This window comes from Hemiscyllium ocellatum, chromosome 45, assembly GCF_020745735.1.
Source record: "Hemiscyllium ocellatum isolate sHemOce1 chromosome 45, sHemOce1.pat.X.cur, whole genome shotgun sequence".
Classification (NCBI taxonomy): Eukaryota; Metazoa; Chordata; class Chondrichthyes; order Orectolobiformes; family Hemiscylliidae; genus Hemiscyllium; species Hemiscyllium ocellatum.
The window spans coordinates 6806965-6827585 of record NC_083445.1 but is presented as its reverse complement, the minus strand read 5'-3'; the positions used below and the strand labels follow the sequence as shown (position 1 = coordinate 6827585).

The 20621-nt window shown below is 43.9% G+C and overlaps 1 protein-coding gene across 1 annotated transcript in view; it reads left to right on the top strand.

Moving 5' to 3' along the window:
• Window positions 1-20621, top strand: part of LOC132835853 (complement C3-like) — a 142535-nt gene that overhangs the window by 13478 nt on the left and 108436 nt on the right. Inside the window, 8 exon segments of the mRNA XM_060854949.1 lie at window positions 1438-1600; window positions 4220-4295; window positions 8385-8467; window positions 10333-10420; window positions 10504-10606; window positions 11435-11555; window positions 14647-14762; window positions 14883-15029. Of these exon segments, the coding sequence (XP_060710932.1) occupies window positions 1438-1600; window positions 4220-4295; window positions 8385-8467; window positions 10333-10420; window positions 10504-10606; window positions 11435-11555; window positions 14647-14762; window positions 14883-15029 (897 nt within the window).

Here is a 20621-nt window from a genome sequence, read left to right as displayed (position 1 = left end):
AAGGTTCTAGCTATAAAATTTCCTCAGGCAGTCACACATGAACTACTCTCTGTGTAAAAAAAGTTGCCTCTGATGTCCTTTTTAAAACCTTCTCCTCTCACCTTAAAAATATATCCTCTAGTTTTGAACTTCCGCACACTCAAGAAAAGACCCTTATTTTTCAACTTATCTTGGAACCTCATGATTTTATAAACCTCCATAAAGATGCCCCTCAACCTCCTCCACCCCAGTAAAATAAGTTTGAGCCTTTTCAGTCTCTTCTTATAACTCAAGCCCTCCAGCCCTGTAGCATCCTGGTAAATCTTTTTTTCTGAGCCCTCTCCAATTTAATGATATCCTTCCTATAGTAGGATGACCAGAACTGCACACTGTACTCCAGAAGAGGCCTCACCAACATCCTGTACAACCCCACCATGACATCCCAACTCCTACACTCAATAGTCTGAGCAATGAAGGCAAGGGTGCTAAATGCCTTCTTTACGACCCTTTCCTGAATAAAGACACAACATTAGCCACCCTCCAGTCCCCTGACCCTTCACCTGTGGTTATATATACATATATTTCTGATAGGGGCCTTGTAATTTCTTCCCTAACTTCCTACAATATCTTCCCCAACTTATCCTTCAACATGGCTCACCTGCTCCAAATGAAAGTTGTTGCTATGGATCCTCACAGAGGTCCCAGTCATGCCCATCTTTTTGTGGGAGATGTGAAATGCCATTATTCTAGTGCTAGTCAGGCCATGTCCTCCATCTCTTCTGTGGTACGTTGGTGACTTTCAATGTTGCCTCCTGCGCTCTCATGAATTAGAAATCTTCAGTGATTTCTATTTTGAATTTCTACCCTTCTCTCATCCTCACCTGGAGACCCTTGCTTTTCCATCCTGAATTTCTCTGTGTCCATTTCTGGATGTAAGCAATGAAACTTTGGTGCACACACAAACATACACACACACACACACACACACACACACACACACACACACACACAGACACATACAGACACACACACACACACACACACACACACACCCACACACATAGACACGCATACACACACACACACACATACACACACATAGAGACACATACATACACACATGCACACACACACATAGACACAAATGCACTCACACAGATACACATGCACACAAACAGAAACAGATATACTAAACACCACACACGATACGCACACAAAAAAAGACACACAAGATACATTAAACACACACAACACATGTACAAAAAACACACAAACATCACACTAAGTAAACATAAAACACACACCATACGCATACACATGTAACACACACTAAACACACACACATGTAAAAACACAGGCACACAACATATACCACATGCACAAAACCACCCCTGCACATTTATTGCGAAATAACTACATTTTATTCAATTATTATTTCTCTCTATGTTTCCTTTCCAGATACCTAGGGAAAAAGTTAGACAAGAATCTTCCTTGCCCCAGTATGTGCTGTTGGAAGCACAATCATCAGTGTTTCACTTGGAGCGAGTTATCCTTATTTCATATCAATTAGGACACATATTTATCCAGACTGATAAACCAATCTACACACCAACTCAGACTGGTAATTACGACTTGATATCTCTCAAATGCATGAATGAAGTTTGAATGCGTGGGTGTGAGAAATGGGGTAAGGAGGTGACAGCAAGTTGAGGGGTGTTGGAAATGGAGGATAGAACTCTTGCCATTTCAGGGATAAAAATGTCTGCATTAAAACCACTGAAGACAAGTATTTAGCCACCTCTTTACAGAAACAGTTGCAGAAATTTGGAATTTACTTTCTCAAATAGCAACCGATGTAAAATAATTTGTTAAATTTAAAACTGAGATTGGTAGAGTTTTGATCACCAAGTGCTAATAAACACTAAAATATAAGAGGAAGGGTCAGGAGTAGGTCACATTGCTTCTCAAACTCACTATATTATTCCAACAATCGTAGCTGATATTGTGCCTTACCTTCTACTTTCTAGCCTGCCCCACATCCACTGGTTTACCTAGAGATAAAAAAAATCTACTTTAACATGTTAAGTGATGGAGCATCAACAATTGTCTGTATTATGGGTTCAAGGCAGGTGTAAGGAGTTAGGTCACAGGTCAGCTGTGATCTCCTTCAACATTGAAACAGGCTGGAGAGCCTAAATGACCTCTTCCTCTGCCAAACATACAGCCAAATTCTCACCATTACCTCATCAGCATAAGGCAGGCCAACTTCAGAACAGTGATCTCTTTTACAGCAGTGTTGTGTTTCCTTTCCATTAGGTTATCTGAGTTATACTGCGCACTGAATTTACCCAGAGGTCAGCAGAGTGTCAATGTTGTGGAGGGTTGCTCTCAATGAGCTCTAGCACGTGATCTTCATGATGTAAGCACTGGGCCTTCACCATGAGGCGCTCACAGAACCTCGTAGCAATCCCACCCACTGGCAGCACCCCGTTTAAAGGCCAGCATTGCGCCAGGTTAATTGGTGCCAGCTGCAAACTGCCCTCCCTTTTTGTGGCATCCGGTTTACTGACAGTGACTTGGAAACAGAACAGCGTAAGGTGGAGGTCCTGGTGAGTGGGGCTGTGCATAGGAGCACCAGCCTATTTCCTCAGGATGGTCAGAGGAGACCATGGCAACAGACCCAGTCAACCTGGTCTGAAGGTGCCCCTCAGATCAGTGTGGTATCCGTGGCCTGGGACAGCGATGAAGGGAGAGGATTTGTGATCTTCTGCCATCTAGAACTAGAGGGCATAGGTTTGGGGTGAGAGGGGAAAGATATAAAAGTGACTTAAGAGGCAAATCTTTCACACAGAGGGTGGTGCGTGTATGGAATGAGCTGCCAGAGGAAGTGGTGGTGGCTGGTACAATGACAGCATTTAAAAGGCATCTGGATGGTTTTATGAATAGGAAGGGTTTAGAGGGATATGGGCTAAGATGGGCTGAGATTAGGTTGGGATATCTGGTCGGCATGGATGAGTTTGACCGAAGGGTCTGTTGCGTGCTGTACCTCTCTATGACTCTATCCCTGTTACTGCATTTACCTCCTGCGGAGGATCACTGACACTATTGGTTGCAGTGTCCTCCCTCACTCACTCTAACCCCCTCCCCCCACCACCCCACAATCAGGTCTATTGAAGGAGGTTCCCCATGAGTCCCGCCTGCATTGCTGCTGCACTGCAGGATGCAGAGGTTATTGCTCTGTCTGAACACAGGATGCTTTTAACTCAACACAATGCTGCAGCTCTCAGGGATCCCCATCACCCAGCCTCAGTACATCCTCCATTTGCCCAAGATTTCAAGGAATAAGCATTATCCTTTATCTGGAAGGTAGTAGGTCAAGTAACCTGGGGAGGAGACTTCTACTGATCCTCATCAGTCCTGATGGGAGAATTTGTTGCATTTCCAATAGGCCGGACTTTATTCCCTGTGGACAGATTGCAGTGTCTCTGCGCTTGTCACATCTCCATGGAGATTGAGTGACTGCCACTCTCTCATATCCTCACCCCACCCCGTAGTCTCGCCCCGCTTTAAGCCCCACATTAGGAGGTGGCTGCCTGGTCCCGGACTCCCAGACACATCCGTTCCTTATCCAGTCGTGTGGAATGTGGAAGCACGTCGTTCAGCCCTTCGAACTCATGTCGGTTCTCTGACAAACATCCCAACCAAACCCGCCCCCGACCCCATTCCCATGGCTACCCACCAAAACTGCACATCCCTGGACGCTGTGGAGAAATTTAGCATGGCCACTCTCTACCCTAACCTGCACATCTGTGGGCTGTGAGTGGAAACCGGACCACAGCCATGCAGGTACAGTGAGAATGAGCAAACACAACAGCTGAGAATGGTATTGAAGTCAGGTCCAGGATCTGCGAGGCAGCAATGCTAACCACTATCCCACCATTTTAGTGCAGCAGATGCATTTATACCCTTTGGGAAAGGTTCCAGTGAGTCTGTGAGGGCAAGATGAGAAACAGGGCAGGTCTTCAGTAATGTGAACGTTCAGCAGTTACAGTCACACAAATAAAAATCCTCCAAAAATTGAGGCACTGACAGGGAGGCCAGTGGGATGCCTGTATATGGACGGAACAAATCATCATAATATTTATTCATTCACAACACTGTTATTAACGAAAAAAACCTGCATTTCAGTTCATTGTGAAAGCATACAATGTAAATGAATTGTTATTCCCTTTTTCTCTAGTTAATTACCGTTTGCTTACTGTGGACAATGACATGAAACCTATCAGAACAAGCGCCCTGGTTGATTTTGTGGTAATGTATATTATCATGCGTAACGACAAATCTAAATCTGTTTGGCTCACGCCTCACACAGTGAGATTTGGAGCTCCTCGATATCTCGGTCTGTGAAGTTGGGGCTGAACCAGATAGGTATCTGCTCAAACCTCTGGACAGAGCAGGGTTACCTGATCCCATTTAGGATTGCAGCTGGGCAGTGTGGTGGCTCAGTGGTTAGCACAGCTGCCTCACGGCGGCAGGGCCCGGGTTTGGTTCCAGCCTCAGGTAACTGTCTGTGTGGAGTTTGCACATTCTCCCCATGTCTGACTGGGCTTTCTCTGGGTGCTCTCGATTCCTCCCACAGTCCAAAGGTGTGCAGGTTGGGGGTGAATTGCCCGTAATGTTCAGCGATGTGTAGGTTAGGTGCGCTAGTAAATGTAGAGTAAGAGGGTAGGGGAATGGGTCTGGGTGGGCTACTCTTTGGAGGGTCAATGTGGATTTGTTGGGCCAAATGGCCTGTTTCCACACCCTAGGGATTCTATTACAGTAACAACATACATTTATGTTGTACCTTTCTGGACCCTTAGAATTTCACAGGAATTTTATAAAATGAAACATGCTTAAAATCCAGCTGAGCCAGTGTTCAGGATGAAAACAGGAAGTGGTGGAAATACTGAGCAAATCTGGCAGCATCTTTAGAAAAGAGAGGGACAGAGTTAACACTTCCAATCCAATATATGTTCTGAAGAGTCATATCAGAGTCAAAACATGATCTCTGTTTCTCCCACCATAATGCTGCCAGGAGTATTTGCAGCACAAAAGCAGGCATTGCTGGAGGACTTGTGGTAACTGCTGCAGTGACAGACAATGCTGTGGATGCAGATTGACTGGTTCAATGGATTTACCGGGCGGCACGGTGGCATAGTGGTTAGCATGCTGCCTCACAGCACCAGGGACCTGGGTTCAATTCCCACCTCAGGCGACTGACTGTGTGGAGTTTGCACGTTCTCCCCATGTCTGCGTGGGTTTCCTCCGGGTGCTCTGGTTTCCTCCCACAGTCCAAAGATGTGCGGGTCAGGTGAATTGGCCTTGCTAAATTGCCTGTAGTGTTAGGTAAGGGGTATATGTAGGGGTATGGGTGGGTTGCGCTTCGGCGGGTCGGTGTGGACTTGTTGGGCCGAAGGGCCTGTTTCGACACTGTAAGTAATCTAATCTAATCAAGTGAAGCACAAGGATTGCTCTGTTCATAATTCTGGTTTTGTTGAATCCCAGGAGGGAAGGATTAGCTTTTTTTGTCACTGCTTAAGACAATATTGCAAATGAAACTTTAAAGATTGTACATGTGAATTCCCACAAAACGGTGAGTGGAAGAAAACCTCCTTCTTTAGCACCTGAAACTTCCTTTCGGATGAACTGGTATTCATGGGTATCACTGTTAGTTGACCATACAGCCGAGTGTTAGAATTGCATTCTGTGTCTGAAAGAAACAAATATGTTGGTGAAGTGTTTGGATGTGTACTCTAGTAGAGTGTTTAAAGAAAGCAATTGGTTGCCATAGCCATTAATTATTTCTTCTAGTCAGGACAGAAAACGTTTTTCACTACAAATCTTTCATTCAGAATCCACAAGGTGTTATTGTGAAGAGGACTCCAGCAATTGGCAGAACTTCTGGCATAATCGGACAGACCTTTCCAATTCCCAAGATTACAAAGTAAGTGTAAAAGGTGCATATGGGAGTTTGGTAAAATAAACATTTTTGTTAATTCACTCATCAGGTGTGAGTATTTGCCCAATTCTATTTGCCCTGGAGAAGGTGACAGTGAGTTGCAGGATTTTGGTGTAGGGAGTTCCAGGATTTTGACCCAGTGACACGAAAGGAATGGTGATATATTTCCAGGTCAGGATGGTGAGAGGGCTTGGAGGAGACCTTATATGTGGAGGTGTTGCCATGTATTTACATATCAATGTCGTGATCATAATCAGTAAATAAGGAACACACAAATTCTGACTGTGATAATATTTTACTGACATACTGGACATCATCTGTTCAGAATTGAACGTAGTATCAAAAAACATTGTCTTCAATTTTGATTTTTCTGAAATTATTAAGAAGAGTTCAGAAAGTGACTTATGACAACCAATCCAAGAACAAGGGGAGCAGGTGTGAGAGTGATGGGAGAATACCAATGTGGACGTGAGGGAGCAATGAGTGGCCATTAATCTGAGTCTGAGTGAGCAGGAGTGAGTAGATGTAAATATAACTCCCCATGTCCATGTTTGGTGGTCTCCCTGTTTCATTTCTCTTTGATTCTGTAATAGTTAAATGCAACTGAGTTGCTTTCTGAACTATTTCAGAGATTAGGGAAGGATCAACCCCATTTCCAACATGGTTTGGAGTCATATGTTGGCCAGATAGATAAGGATGTCAATAGATTCCTTTGCCTAAAGTATAGTTGTGAACCAGGTGGGTTTTTACAACAATAATTTTCTGATCACCCTGATTGAGACCCCCATTCTAAATTAATCAATTGCATTTAAATGTCGCCAGCTGTTGTGGTGGGATTTGAGCATTAGCTTGAAGCACTGGAACTCAGTGACATTGCCACAGTACTCTGACCTTGACTGGGCGCTCCAGAGCTTTTATTGTTGCAGAGAAACATCTAGGACTGTGGGATACAGAAGAGGCAAATATTGAAATGTCAGTGATACCAAACTTAGTGGTGTGACTGACAGTGAAATACAATGAAATGCCTGTGGCGGGACCTAGGCTAGCAGAATATGGGGACAAGTTTCAGATGGGATTTAACACAGAAAAGTGTGAGGTGGTGTATTTGGTGGAAGGATTAGGGAGACTGGATGTAGGTGAAAAGAACAATGAAAGAACAAAGTGAATGTAGGAACTGAGGCGTTGAATTGAATTGAATTTATTGTCATGTGTCCCGAGGTTCAGTGAAAAGCTATGTCTTGTGAGCAATATAAGCAGATCACGGAGTTAAGTAGCATCGATAAACAAATAATAGGCAAAAACAAAAACCCAGGTACAGGCGAATGCTAAGAGTTTGTGAGTCCATTCAGTATCCTAAAAACAGTAGGGTAGAAACTATTTTGAAACCGGCTGGTGCGTGTTCAGGCTTCTGTACCTTCTCCCCGATGGTAGAGGTTAGAGGTTGTAGAAAAGCATTGCCAGGGTGGGATGGATCTTTGAGAATGCTGGCGGCCTTTCCTTGACAATGGGCCTGGTAGATGGATTCTATGGATGAGAGGTTGGCCTTTGTGATTGTCTGGGCCGAGTCCATCACTTTCTGTGACCATCTCCGATCTTCAATGGTACAGTCGCCATACCAGGTAGTGATACATCCAGACAGAACGCTCTTGATGGCGCACCTATAAAAGTTGGCAAGGGTATTCGCCATCATACCAAATTTTCTCAGCTACCTGAGGAAGAAGAGACATTGTTGAGCCTTTATAACCAGTACCTCCACATGAAGAGTCCATGTTTTTGATGACCACTCCCAGGAGCTTGACACTCTCCACTTGTTCCATCTCTGTGCTGTTAATGTGTAGGGGGCATGAGTAACATCCTGCCGAAAATCAATAATGAGTTCCTTGAGAGCTAGGTTTTTCTCAGTGCACCATTTTCCAGGTCTTTCCATCTGTAGTCTGTCTAGTCGCCATCTGAGGGGTAAATATGGATTGACCTGTTGAATGTGGCAGGACACACTGAGAGAATGGTTAGCAAAGTGTGTGGGATATTGACCTTCAAAAATGAAGGCATTGAGAACCCTGGTTTGATTCCAGCCTTAGGTGACTGTCTATTTGAAGTTTACACCTTCTCCCCATGTCTGCATGTGTTTCTGCTAGGTGTTCCAGTCTCCTCCCACAATCCAAAGATGTGAATATTAGATGGATTGGCCTGGCTAAATTGCCCCATAGTGCCAAGGAATGTACAGGTTCAGTGGGTTACTCATGGTAAATGTGGGATAATGGGAATAGGATGGGGGGTGGTGGGTCAGTGCAGTTTCAATGGACCAAATGATCTCTTCCTTCACTGTAGAGATTCTGTGATTCAAGCCTGCTGTGTCATTCATTATAATCATGGTTGATAATTGCTTAACTGATATAATTTCCAGTATTGGAATATGGAAGATTGCTGTGAGCTTCAAAGAGGTCAGCCATGTAAACTACACCACTGAATTTGAAGTTAAGGAATATGGTGAGTAAATTGGTCTATTATTTAAGGTACTGGTCTGTTATTTCTCTGTTCTGGCTGGTTTAAATCAAAACATTGCTAGGCATTGGTTTGAACAAACCTAGAATAAGATTGCAGGTGGAAAACCTAACCTGTCCATTTTGGCTTGCCCAGCTGTGTTTGCGCAAAACTTAGTGCGGAGTATTTCAGTGTACGATGCTGAGTCAATTTGCAATGATTTTTAGGTTAAAGTCAAGACCTTGGCTGAAAGTACTTAGATATTTCCCTCAATGATGATGTTCACAGTTCAGGTTTATTGAATTGGCTCCCTCCGGCTAAGTTTGGTGACTGGGAGACATTGACTTCGATAAGAAGGTGGTATTTGGAAAGGGTACTAGCCATTCCCCTGTCTCTGCTTGATGTAGACTCTGTCTGGAAGGCCTATGGTTGGTCTCCCACTAGTCAAAAAGCCTTAAATAATGTTTGTGTAAGGTTGTCATTTCTCAGCAGCAGAGCCCCCGCCCCCCCTCCCCCACCCCCACCCCAAGCATCATGGAAGCATGATAAACAAATGTGGCAGGTTTGCTGATGGTTTCCCAGGGCAGTCTCCCATTCGAAGGTGCTCAGTGCCTGATCGAGAGAGCCAGTATCAAAAGGAGGGATGTCCATACTCTGCTCTTTCTGATGACCCTCATCTTCCTGCTCCCACAGCTTCAGCCCTGGCATTCTAACCCCCTGCCAACACACATCCATGCCCAGCACATGATAATGATTGGGCAATGACTGCCATACCAGCAGCAGCCACTGCCCTCCCAGTGGCACTGCTGCTTGATACCACTGCTACCTCCAGTCAACCTCTCCCAGCAGGTGAAACATCTGCCCCTGGGGTCCCTCTGCTGTCAAACTATGTCCCGAGACAAACTACATACTGATTGCTTCCATTAAATCCAGCCCATAGTGTCAGGTCAATAACAAGAGTCATAGTTTAAAAATAAGAGGGTTCTTCCACAGAATAATCCAGAATCTTCATGTACTCTGCTGTTTACATTGTTCGTCCAAAACTCTTCCGATATAAACTAATTCTCATTCGCCATATCGGCTAGACTTTTATTAAAAGAAGTCACTTTCTGGCAAATTAAATAGTTACAAGTTGATTACAGGTGGCACGGTGGCACAGTGGTTAGCACTGCTGTCTCACAGCGCCAGAGACCCGGGTTCAATTACTGCCTCAGGCAACTGTCTGTGTGGAGTTTGCACATTCTCCCCGTGTCTGCGTGGGTTTCCTCTGGTTTCCTCCCACAGTCCAAAAATGTGCAAGTTAAGTGAACTGGTCATGCTAAATTGCCTGTAGTGTTAGGTGAAGGGGTAAAGGTAGGGGAATGGGTCTGGGTGGGTTGCTCTTTGGAGGATCGGTGGAGACTTGTTGGTCGGAAGGGCCTGAATCCACATTGTAAGTAATCTAAGATTATTAAACCCCTTCAGAAGAGCAGTTCAAACCCATATGCCACTAGTTTAAACAGCAGGTTCTAAAATAAGTGACATTAATAAATATTTATATTATAATATTATATTATATATATATTAAAAAAAATTATAATAAATAAATAAAAAGTGACATTTATATACCAAATCACATATAATAATTATAAATCAGGATGGTGAGTAGGCTTTGATAAGACCTTACATATGGAAGTGTTGCCATGTATCTACATACCAGCGTAGTGACCATAATCAGTAAACAAGGAGCACACAAATTCTGACTGTGGTAAAATTTTACTGGGTATCATCTGTTCAAAATTGACATGCCATGTCTGAAGTTATGAGAGCATGAGAATCAGTCAGTAATTGTCATATTTTAAATATTGTTTTGACTTGGTTTGTTTTGATAGTGTTACCGAGTTTTGAAGTTGCCCTGGAGTCGAAACAAAAGTTTTTTTATGTTGATGATACGAAATTGGATGTTTCAATCACTGCAAGGTTAGTATTTTTCCTTCAGAGACCAGCTTTCCAGCAAGCTGGTTCCAGTGACCATTTTAACAGTTCTATTTTCTCATCTTTAGATTCACTTATGGAAAGCCTGTTGAGGGTCGTGCATTCGTTATGTTTGGAATAATGAAGGATGGTGAAAGGATAGCCATTCCATCATCACTTCAATCAGTCGCTGTAAGTGAAAAAGCAAAAGATTACTGGAATATTACAAATGTGGGATTTACCCAACTAATACAAATAAAAAACCTCAGGGGTTTGAAGAATTAACTAAGTAGGTAACTTCACTTCATGAGGAAACATTGCAATGGTAAAGGATACTTATATTGAAGGACTACTGACAGTCTCTGGGTTGTGAACAGGTTCCATACTTTAGTCCATTCACAAGTCAGTTTGTATGTGCAGGACAATGTAGAATAATCATTCATAAATACGAGAAGTGTTTGCTTGTACAAAGGGGCATAACTACAAATTGAGGGCTGATAGATTTAAGACAGATGTCAGAGGCAGGTTCTTTACACAGAGAGTGGTAAGGGCGTGGAATACCTTACCTGCTAATGTAGTCAACTCATCCACATTAGGGAAATTTAAGTAATCCTTAGATATGCACATGGATGATTTTGGGATAGTGTAGGGGGACGAATTGAGAATAGTTCACAGGTCGGCGCAACATCGAGGGCTGTTCTGCGCTGTATTGTTCTATGTTCTAAGTCAAATCTTTAAAATTACACCCCTAAGTGCGACCACAATGGTAAGTGTGAACATTTGTAAGTCAGACATTTGTGAATTGGGGACCCATTGTACAGGATTTAAAACCAGGGTAAAAAGTCAATCACACTGTGCAATGCTTTCAGACTCTAAATATCCTGGACCTAGTGTGGAGTGAACTTTTCAACAGGTACACTGGGCACACATCAGAACATTAGAAAGCTATTGAATAATGTATTTGATAAGGTTCTGCACTAATTGTTGGGCTCTTTCCTGATCTAAAGTATTTAATATCAGATTACAGATGGCCGAGGAGCTGCTTCCCTGACGAGCAGAGATTTGAATGCCAGCTTTCCCAACATTTATGAATTTGTGGGATGCTCAATCTATATTGCTGTTAGTGTCATAACACATTCAGGTATGTAGGCTTCATGCAGCTTACTACGGTTCTTGTACATGCGATGAAGATATCTAAGCATGATTGAGTCATTAATATCTCTGCTAATGTATACATCATTCCATATACATCTGTCATAACTTTGTAAGAGCCAAACAAACAGGAGCTGGCATGGGTCTTAATCCTTGTAACTAAGTCCGCCATTCAATCCCTTCGTGATTGACCTGCCTCAGCTGAATTCCCTCTTCACGTTTATCTGATCTCTTTCATAGAATTCCCTAGTGTTGAAACAGGCCATTTGGCCCAACAAGTCCACACCAATCCTCCGAAGACTACCTCACTCAGACTCATTCCCCTAAATTTACCTCTGTCTAATGCACCTAACCTACACATCCCTGAACACTATTTCCAATTCACCAGACCTACACATCTTTGGACGGGAGGAAACCCAAGCAGACAGTTGTCTGAGGCTGGAATCAAACGTGGGTCCCTGGCGCTGTGAGGCAGCAGCACTAACCACTGAGCCACCATGGATATAGAAACTGCTGATTGCACTGGGGCAATTCCAAAAACTCTTATCTTTGGAAATGAAGAAATTTAACTTCATTTCAATTCTAAGTGGCAAAGCTATTATTCTGTTCCAGTTTAATTACTAAATCTGAAGTAAAAAGATAGACCCTGGTTCTTGCATTCCTGGAAAAAGGACTTTATATGCCTCAGCTGGAGAACATCCTTCATTCATTAATCCGTTACAACACAGATAGAGGCCATTTGGCCCATCAAGTCTGCATTGATTCTCCAAAGAACATCCCAATCTATCCATGCGAGTCTGTATTGTTAATCCACCAAATTTACACATCCCTGGACACTACAAGGCAACCTAGCATGGCCAATCCATCCAACTTACACATCTTTGGACCATGGGATGAAACTGGAGCAGCCTTTGGAAACACATGCAGACATGGAGAGAACGTGTCAACTCCACACAGACAGTCGCTCGAGGCTGGAATCAAACCCGGGTCCCTGACACTGTGAGGCAGCAGGGCTAATCACTCAGCCACCGTGCCAACCCTTCTTGAAATTCTAGGGAGTAGAAAGCTACACAATCTCTCCAAAGAGCAATGACTCTATAGATATGAGGCTGGAAAGGCACAGCTGGTCAGACAGCATCCGAGGAGCGGGAAAGTCAATGTTTCAGGCTGAAACCCTTCATCAGGAATGGGGAGCAGGAGGGAGCCCTGACGTACATTAAGGGAAGGGGTGGGGCTGGAGGAAAAGTAGGTATGATGGTGATAGGTAGATACAGGTAGGGGGTTATTGTGATTGGTTAATGGGAGGGGTGGAGTGGGTAGGTGAGTAGGAAGATGGGCAGGTTAGGTGAGGTCGGGGGGGTGGTGTGTGGACATGGGAGAGACTGGATGTGGAGGTATTTTGAAGCCGGTGAAGTCAAGATGGAGGCCAATCTGCTGTCAGCTCCCCAGGTGAAACCCTTACTGTCTGCAGCCCTTACTGTCTCCTGCACAGAGCAAGCCTTTTTTTTGGTGATTTGTAACTCACTACTTGTCGATCCTCCTAATGTCCATACAGTCTGATTATAACCGATGGACCAGCGCAAAAGATTAGGGAAATATAAACTTCATTGAGAGGTCCTCCCCGACAGCCGATAGTTTTGATACCTGTCAATCCCGAACTGATTCATGTAGATCAGGTTTGGCTCACAGAACTAACCACGCTCTCAGAACAAAGTTACAAGGTTCTCCTGATTGCAAATGGTCTACAAATTGTGCTACATTCCTCCAGGCAAGAAGTCATATTTAAAAGAAAGCTTTTTAAGTTATTTGTTCTTGGGATGTGAGCTCAGCTGGTCATGGCTAGCATTTCTTCGCTTTCCCAAAAGGACTTTGAAAATCAATTGGTGCGTTATTGTTTTGAACTATTGCCAGTCCCTGTGGGGCTTCAACTGGAGCGTCAGGGTTTTAATACAGATCAAGTGCTTCAGCAGGAGTTAAGAGTCACCACACTGTTACAGAACTGGTGTCACATATCACCCTGTAAAGAACCTTTCCAACTAATGGGACAAGCATCTTTATTTCACATTTATTCACTCACCAACTTTAAGTTCCCCAGCTGCGAAGGCAGCCTTTGAACTCCTGCCTTTGGAGAATGAATGTGTGCCCCTCGATTACTCGTCTACTTCAATTGAGTCAAGATTATAGTGGTGCTGAAAAAGCACAGCAAGTCAGGCAGCATCTGAGGAGCAGGAAAATTGATGTTTCGGGCAAAAGCCCTTCGTCAGGAATCTGCTTTTGCCCGAAACGTCGATTTTCCTGCAACTCGGATGTTGCCTGACCTGCTGTGCTTTTCCAGCACCACTCTAATCTAGACTCCAATCTCCAGCATCTGCAGTACCCACTTCTGCCTAGTTGATTATTCCCATTGTGTCACCATTCGCAGCAAAGGAGGGAATGTTTTTTATCATAAAATATTGAATTTGCAAGAAGCCAGTTAGTGTATGTTTTAAATAGGGCCAGCTAGGTTCGAATTAGATTAGATTACTTACAGTGTGGAAACAGGCCCTTCGGCCCAACAAGTCCACACCGACCCGCCGAAGCGAAACCCACCCATACCCCTATATTTGCCCCTTACCTAACACTACGGGCAATTTAGCATGGCCAATTCACCTGACCCGCACATTTTTGGACTGTGGGAGGAAACCGGAGCACCCGGAGGAAACCCACGCAGACACGGGGAGAACATGCAAACTCCACACAGTCAGTCGCCTGAGTCAGGAACTGAACCTGGGTCTCAGGCGCTGTGAGGCAGCAGTGCTAACCACTGTGCCACCGTGCTGCCCACGCAGTTCCTTAAGTAATTTTAGTCATTTATGACCAAGTTGTCACAGAGTCATAGAGATGTACAGCATGGAAACAGACCCTTCTGTCTAACTTGTCCTCATCGATTGTATTCTCTGTTTATTTCCTGTGAGAGCAGAACATTGGTGGAAGTAACTGTGTTCTGTTTTGGTAAGCCCATAGCAGCAGCATTTGACTTCTGGTATTTTGTGAAACACCGTGTACAATTTTTAAAATTTCCTTTTTGCTTTCTGATTTAGGTAGTGACATGGTCGAAGCAGAAAAAACAGGAATAAAAATAGTCACCTCCCCGTACACCATATCATTCACCAAGACTTCCAAGTATTACAAGCCTGGAATGCCATTTGATTTAGTGGTACAAACCTCCCCATTCACCTCATCCTTTCTTTCTAAACCCTAACTATATATCTTTACATAGGAATAGAATAAAGGTGTTTTTTTTCTCTTTAATTTATCTCTTCCTTTTTTATCTGAGGTCCAAGTAACAAATCCTGATGGTTCACCAGCCAGTGGAATCCCAATGATGACCAAGGATGGAAAGTATACTTCCAGGACAGAAGCTAATGGTCATGCCAGGGTGTCAATAAACACAGGTGGACAAGCAAGCAACATACCAATAGAAGTGAGTGCCTTAATAGAGATTCGCCAAATGGACCAGCTCAATTAAAAGACACCCAATTTATCCCATTACCTGGTGCTGCAAGTTATTTCCTGTCACATACTGCATGTACTTTTAAATGGTGCCCCGGACTCTGATTCCACCTGTCTTTTGTAAAATGCAATGCACTCCCCACAGCATGGTGGAAAGGTCTCAGCTCGACTCTGCTGCCTTCAGCAAGCACCTCAATCCTGAGTCCTCCGGTTTGATAAACCCTGTGATGACGTGTCCTACCCAAAATGGCGATTCTCCTGTTCCTCGGATGCTGCTTGACCTGCTGTGCATTTCCATCGACTCTAACTCTCCAGCATCTGCAGTCCTCACTATGTCCTCTGGTTAGCAGCATCCGAGGAGCAGGAGAATTGAGGGTTCGGACATGAACCCTTCATCAGGAATGAGGCTCAGGGATAAGTGCATTTCTGACATGCTGTTTTTTGAAAGATCAATATGATGCAATGTTCTGATGAAGGGTCAACAAACATGATACGTTAACTTTGCTTTCTTCCCACAGATGCTGCCAGACTCACTGAGTTTCTCCAGCAATGTTTATTTTTTGTTATGTAATGTAGGTGTAACATACTAAAATCTTAGTATCATACTAAATTCTGCCAGTGGAAACTATCTTCATTATTCACTATCAAAATCCTTCATGATTTGAACACATCTATTTAATTTCTGCTAATCTTTCTCTGGTCAAAAGAGATTATTCAAAACTTTATTACATTCAACATCACTCTTACAATGCAGATTTATTTTAAAGATTTTAGTATGTTACACCTACATTGTATAACAAGAAGCAAAAATTATTGGAGAAACTCAGCGAGTCTGGCAGTATCTGTGGGAAGAAAGCAGAGTTAACATTTCACATCTGTTGACCCTTCGTCAGAACATTGCATAATGTTGATTTGGAGATGCCGGTGTTGGACAGGGGTGTACAAAGTTAAAAATCACACAACACCAGGTTATAGTCCAACAGGTTTAATTGGAAGCACACTAGCTTTCGGAGCGACGCTCCTTCATCAGGTGATAGTGGAGGGCTCGATCGAAACACAGAATTTATAGCAAAAATTTGCAGTGTGATGCAACTGAAATTATACATCGAAAAATTGATTGTCTTTTAAGCCTTTCATCTGTTAGAATACAGTGATAGTTTCACTTCTTTCATGTGTAAATCACAAAACCTTTTTTTAAAAGCTGCATTCTCAGGTTAGCTGTTAACAATGGTGATAGCTAGACAATATGTTGAAGGTGTTGGCCCCCTGTGTTCTCTGTCTATGACCTGATGTTTAGATTGATTCTAATCTTAAAAAGGGAGATAATAGGATTTTACATAAATTCATGCAGTTTTTGAGCTCAGAGTTCTACATGAATGTATGCAGTTTTTGAGCAAAATGCAATGTAACTCTGCAAGTACAAGTTCACCCCACAAAATATATGTGTGTATGTGGGCCTTTGTCTGTCAGTCTGTGTGTGTCTGTCTGGGGTGGGGGTTGTGAGTGTGAGAAAGTGTGTGTGTTGTGTGTGCGTGTAGTGAGTACAGAGTGTCTTAAGTTTGTGAGGGGGTGCATGTGTGAGTGTGGGAGTGTGTGTGTCTATAAGGGTGTGTGTGGGTGTCTGTGTGCGCGTCTGTGTGTACCTGTATCTGTGTGTATGTGAGAGTGTGTGTGTGTGTGTGTGTGTGTGTGTGTGTGTGTGTGTGTGTGTGTGTGTGTGTGTGTGTGTGTGTGTGTGTAGTGCAATGGTGATCACCTGTAATGCGACATGAACCCAAGGTCCCGATTGAGGCCCTCCCTATGAGTACCGAACTTAGCTATCAGCCTCTGCTCAGCCACTTTCCTCTGCTGCCTGTCCCGAAGTCCACCTTGGAGGATGGTCACCCGAAGGTCCGAGGCTGAATGTCCTGGACCACTGAAGTGTTTCCCAACTGGGAGGGAACCCTCCTGTCTGTTGATTGTTGTGTGGTGCCCATTCATCCGTTGTCGTAGCCTTTGCTCGGTTTCCCCAATGTACCATGCCTCCGGGCATCCTTGCCTGCAATGTATAAGATAGACAACGTTGGCTGAGTCACATGAGTACCTGCCATGTACAAGGTGGGAGGTATTCCCATGCGTAATAGTGGTATCTATGTCCACAATCTGACACGTCTTGCAGCATCCACCGTGACAGGGTTGTATGGAGTTGTCCTGACAGCCGGGCAGTTTGCTACAAACAATGATCCGTTTGAGGTTTGGCGGTCGTTTAAAGGCAAGTAGTGGAGGTGTGGGGAGGGTCTTGGTGAGGTGCTCATCCTCATTGATAATGTGTTGCAGGTCACAAAGAACATGGCGTAATTTTTCAGCCCCTGGGAAGTACTGAACAACGAATGGTACCCTGTCAGTTGCAGCTGATGCGCACACAGACACCCATACACACCCTTATAGACACACACACTCCAACACTCAAGCATGCACCCCCTCACAGACGTAAGACACACTGCACTCACTACACACGCACACATAAACACACTTTCTCACACTCACAACCCCCACCCCAGACAGACAGACACACACAGACAGACAAAGACCCACATACAAACATTTATTTTGTGGGGTGAATTTGTACTTGCAGAGTTACATTGCACTTTGCTCAAAAACTGCATACATTCATGTAGAACTCTGAGCTCAAAAACTGCATGAATTTATGTAAAACTCTGTTATCTCACTTTTTAGATTGGAATCAATCTAAACATCAGGTCATAGACAGAGAACACAGGGGGCCAACACCTTCAACATATTCTGGATCAGGCAGCATGTTTTTTGCCCGATTTCACTGCTCATTGGATGCTGCCTGAACTGCTGTGCTCTTCCAGCACCACTGACCAGAATCTGGTTTCCAGCGTCTGCAGTCATTGTTTTTACCTTCAACATATTGTCTAGCTATCACCATTGTTAACAGCTAACCCGAGAATGCAACTTTAAAAAAAAGGTTTTGTGATTTACACATGAAAGAAGTGAAACTATCACTGTATTCTAACTATAATTTCAGTTACATCACACTGCAAATTTTTGCTATAAATTCTGTGTTACGATTGAGCCCTCTACAATCACCTGATGAAGGAGCATCGCTCCGAAAGCTAGTGCGCTTCTGATTAAACCTGTTGAACTATAACCTGGTGCTGTGTGATTTTTAACTTTGCATAATGTTGTTCTTTTAAAAGATAGCATGTCATAAATACACTTATTCCTGACCCTCATTCCTGATGAAGGGCTTATGTCGGAATTGTCGATTCTCCTGCTCCTCAGATACTGCCTGACCTGCTGTGCTTTTCCAGCGCCACACTCTTGACTCATAAGTGCATGTAGGTTCCTTCTTCATTCCGAATGCACGGAACTTATTTTGTTGTTTTTCAGGGGAGGACAAAGTTGTTGGAGGTTCTTTGTCACCATGGTCTCCACTGCATGTTTGGAGTCTAATGACAATGCCATAACTCAGCAGCTGAGCACCAAGTCGGGAGAAATTGCTAGGTCAGAGTTTTTGAGAGCCTGAATATTTACAAGGTGCAGGTGATCATTGAGACACCAGCAGATCTGTTGCTGTATGAAAAAAATACAACTGAGCTCACAGTTCAACAAGACCTGGACTGTGGAGGATATCCCTGAAGACTGGAGGGGTAATCATTAAGCTGCCAAAGGTGAAGAGTTTCAATGATTGTCACAAATGGACAGGCATCATACTGCTGTCCATTACTTGTCAAGGTCTTCAGCACGGTGTTCCTCAACAGACTGGAAGCCATTGCGGACGATACTCTTCGTGAAGAATAGAACATTTCCAGGGCTGTGGATCATGTGGTGAGCAGATATTCATGTTCGGGAGTATCGCATAACAGAACCTACACCATCAGAAGTCACTTGGGGTCCAATTCATTGATTCTTGGAAGGCTTTCAAAAGCATTCATTGGCAGCCACTCTGACACAGCAATGCTGCTTCCCAGAGTGGTCTATTAACCTTTTCACATCACAGCTCCAACTGCAGCGGTGAAGTCCAGCATGGGTACCACCAACTCCTTCAGGATCATTCCAGAAGGCTGGATATATTCCCCAAGGCTTTGTCCCTTGTGATGCACAAGTAAGACCCTGCATCCTCTGGAGTTTAGAAGAGTCAGGTTGGACTAAGTATGATCTTAAAAACAGCGTCCCTTCTAAGGTGCGTGCACACAGCTGCCCATGGTGATTGATCTTGGTATGGCATTGATCTTCTGGTTCCTGAAGTCACTAAAACACATGGACTTCAGCGGGCTGGCATGAAAACTGGAGAGACTTCTGGATATAAGATCCTGAGGGGGCTTGATGAGGTGGATGTGGAAAGAATGCATCCTCTTATCAGAGAATCTAGAAGGAGGGGTCATTGTTTAAAAGTAAGGAGCCATCCATTTCTGATAAAGTTCAGGAAACCTTTTTTCCTCTGACAGGGTTATGAGTCTTTGGAATTTCCTTTCTTAAAAGGCAATGGATGCTGAATCTTTGAATTATTTTTTAAGGCACAGGAAGATAGACTCTCGGTTGCCAAGGGGGAATGAAAGATATTTGGGGGCAGGCAGGAATGTAGAGTTGAAGTTAAAATCAGGTCAGCCATGGTCTTATTGAATGGTGGAGCAGGGCTCAAAGGGTCATGTGGCTGACTCTTGTTCACATGTTGTTGCTTTCATCATGAGGAAGGTAATGATGGAATCCAAGATTGGAATCCTGTAATACCATCACCATTTGGCAGACCTGGACTTTGAAGATGACCTCCCCCTGTTGGTTGAAGTATTATGTGCTGTAGGGCAGATATCAAACTTGAGCAATGCCAACGTTGGTCTATGTTCTTCTGCAAGGAGAGCAGGACAGTAATGATTGCATGGTAACAAAGTCATGGTCACACCATCACTATCAGGTGACAATGTCAAGGATGTTGACCATTACCATATCTCAGAAGCAACACCTCCAAGGAGAGTGATGGAAGGCTCCAAGTCCACACAAGAGTCAGCAACGCAGCTTTGGTCTTCAAGCTCGATGGCCGTGAAGTTTGGATTCTACATGTCTGCACAGAACCAACTTCATTCTATGGCAATGATACAGGACTGAGAGTCGACTGAGGTGGGGTGAGAAAGAGGGGAGCTGATTCACCCCTCCTCAACTGCAACACAGCTGAAGACACTGTGCTGGAGTACTTTTTATGAGTTTCTTCAAGAGCAAGCCACACCATAGGGGTTGAGGCAAACAAACATTGGGTGTTGATGGCAGACTCTGGCCACCTGTTGTGCCACAGGGGAACAGAGGGGCAAAATCTTAAAGGAGTGAGAGAATTCTCAAGAGAAGGCACCGCAGAGCTCTAACCTTGACACCTCAGGTGTGGTGAGCAATAGTGAATAGATTGAAGAAGTTGTGACTATTCTCCTTGGTGAGAAAAGGCTGAGAGGGGATCTGATAGAGGCTTTCAAAATTATGAGTGGGGTGGAGAGAGAAGGGAGGGTGATGCTGTTCCCACTTGGTAAAAGCAACAAGGATGAGGGAGTCCATTTAAAATGACCTGCAAAAG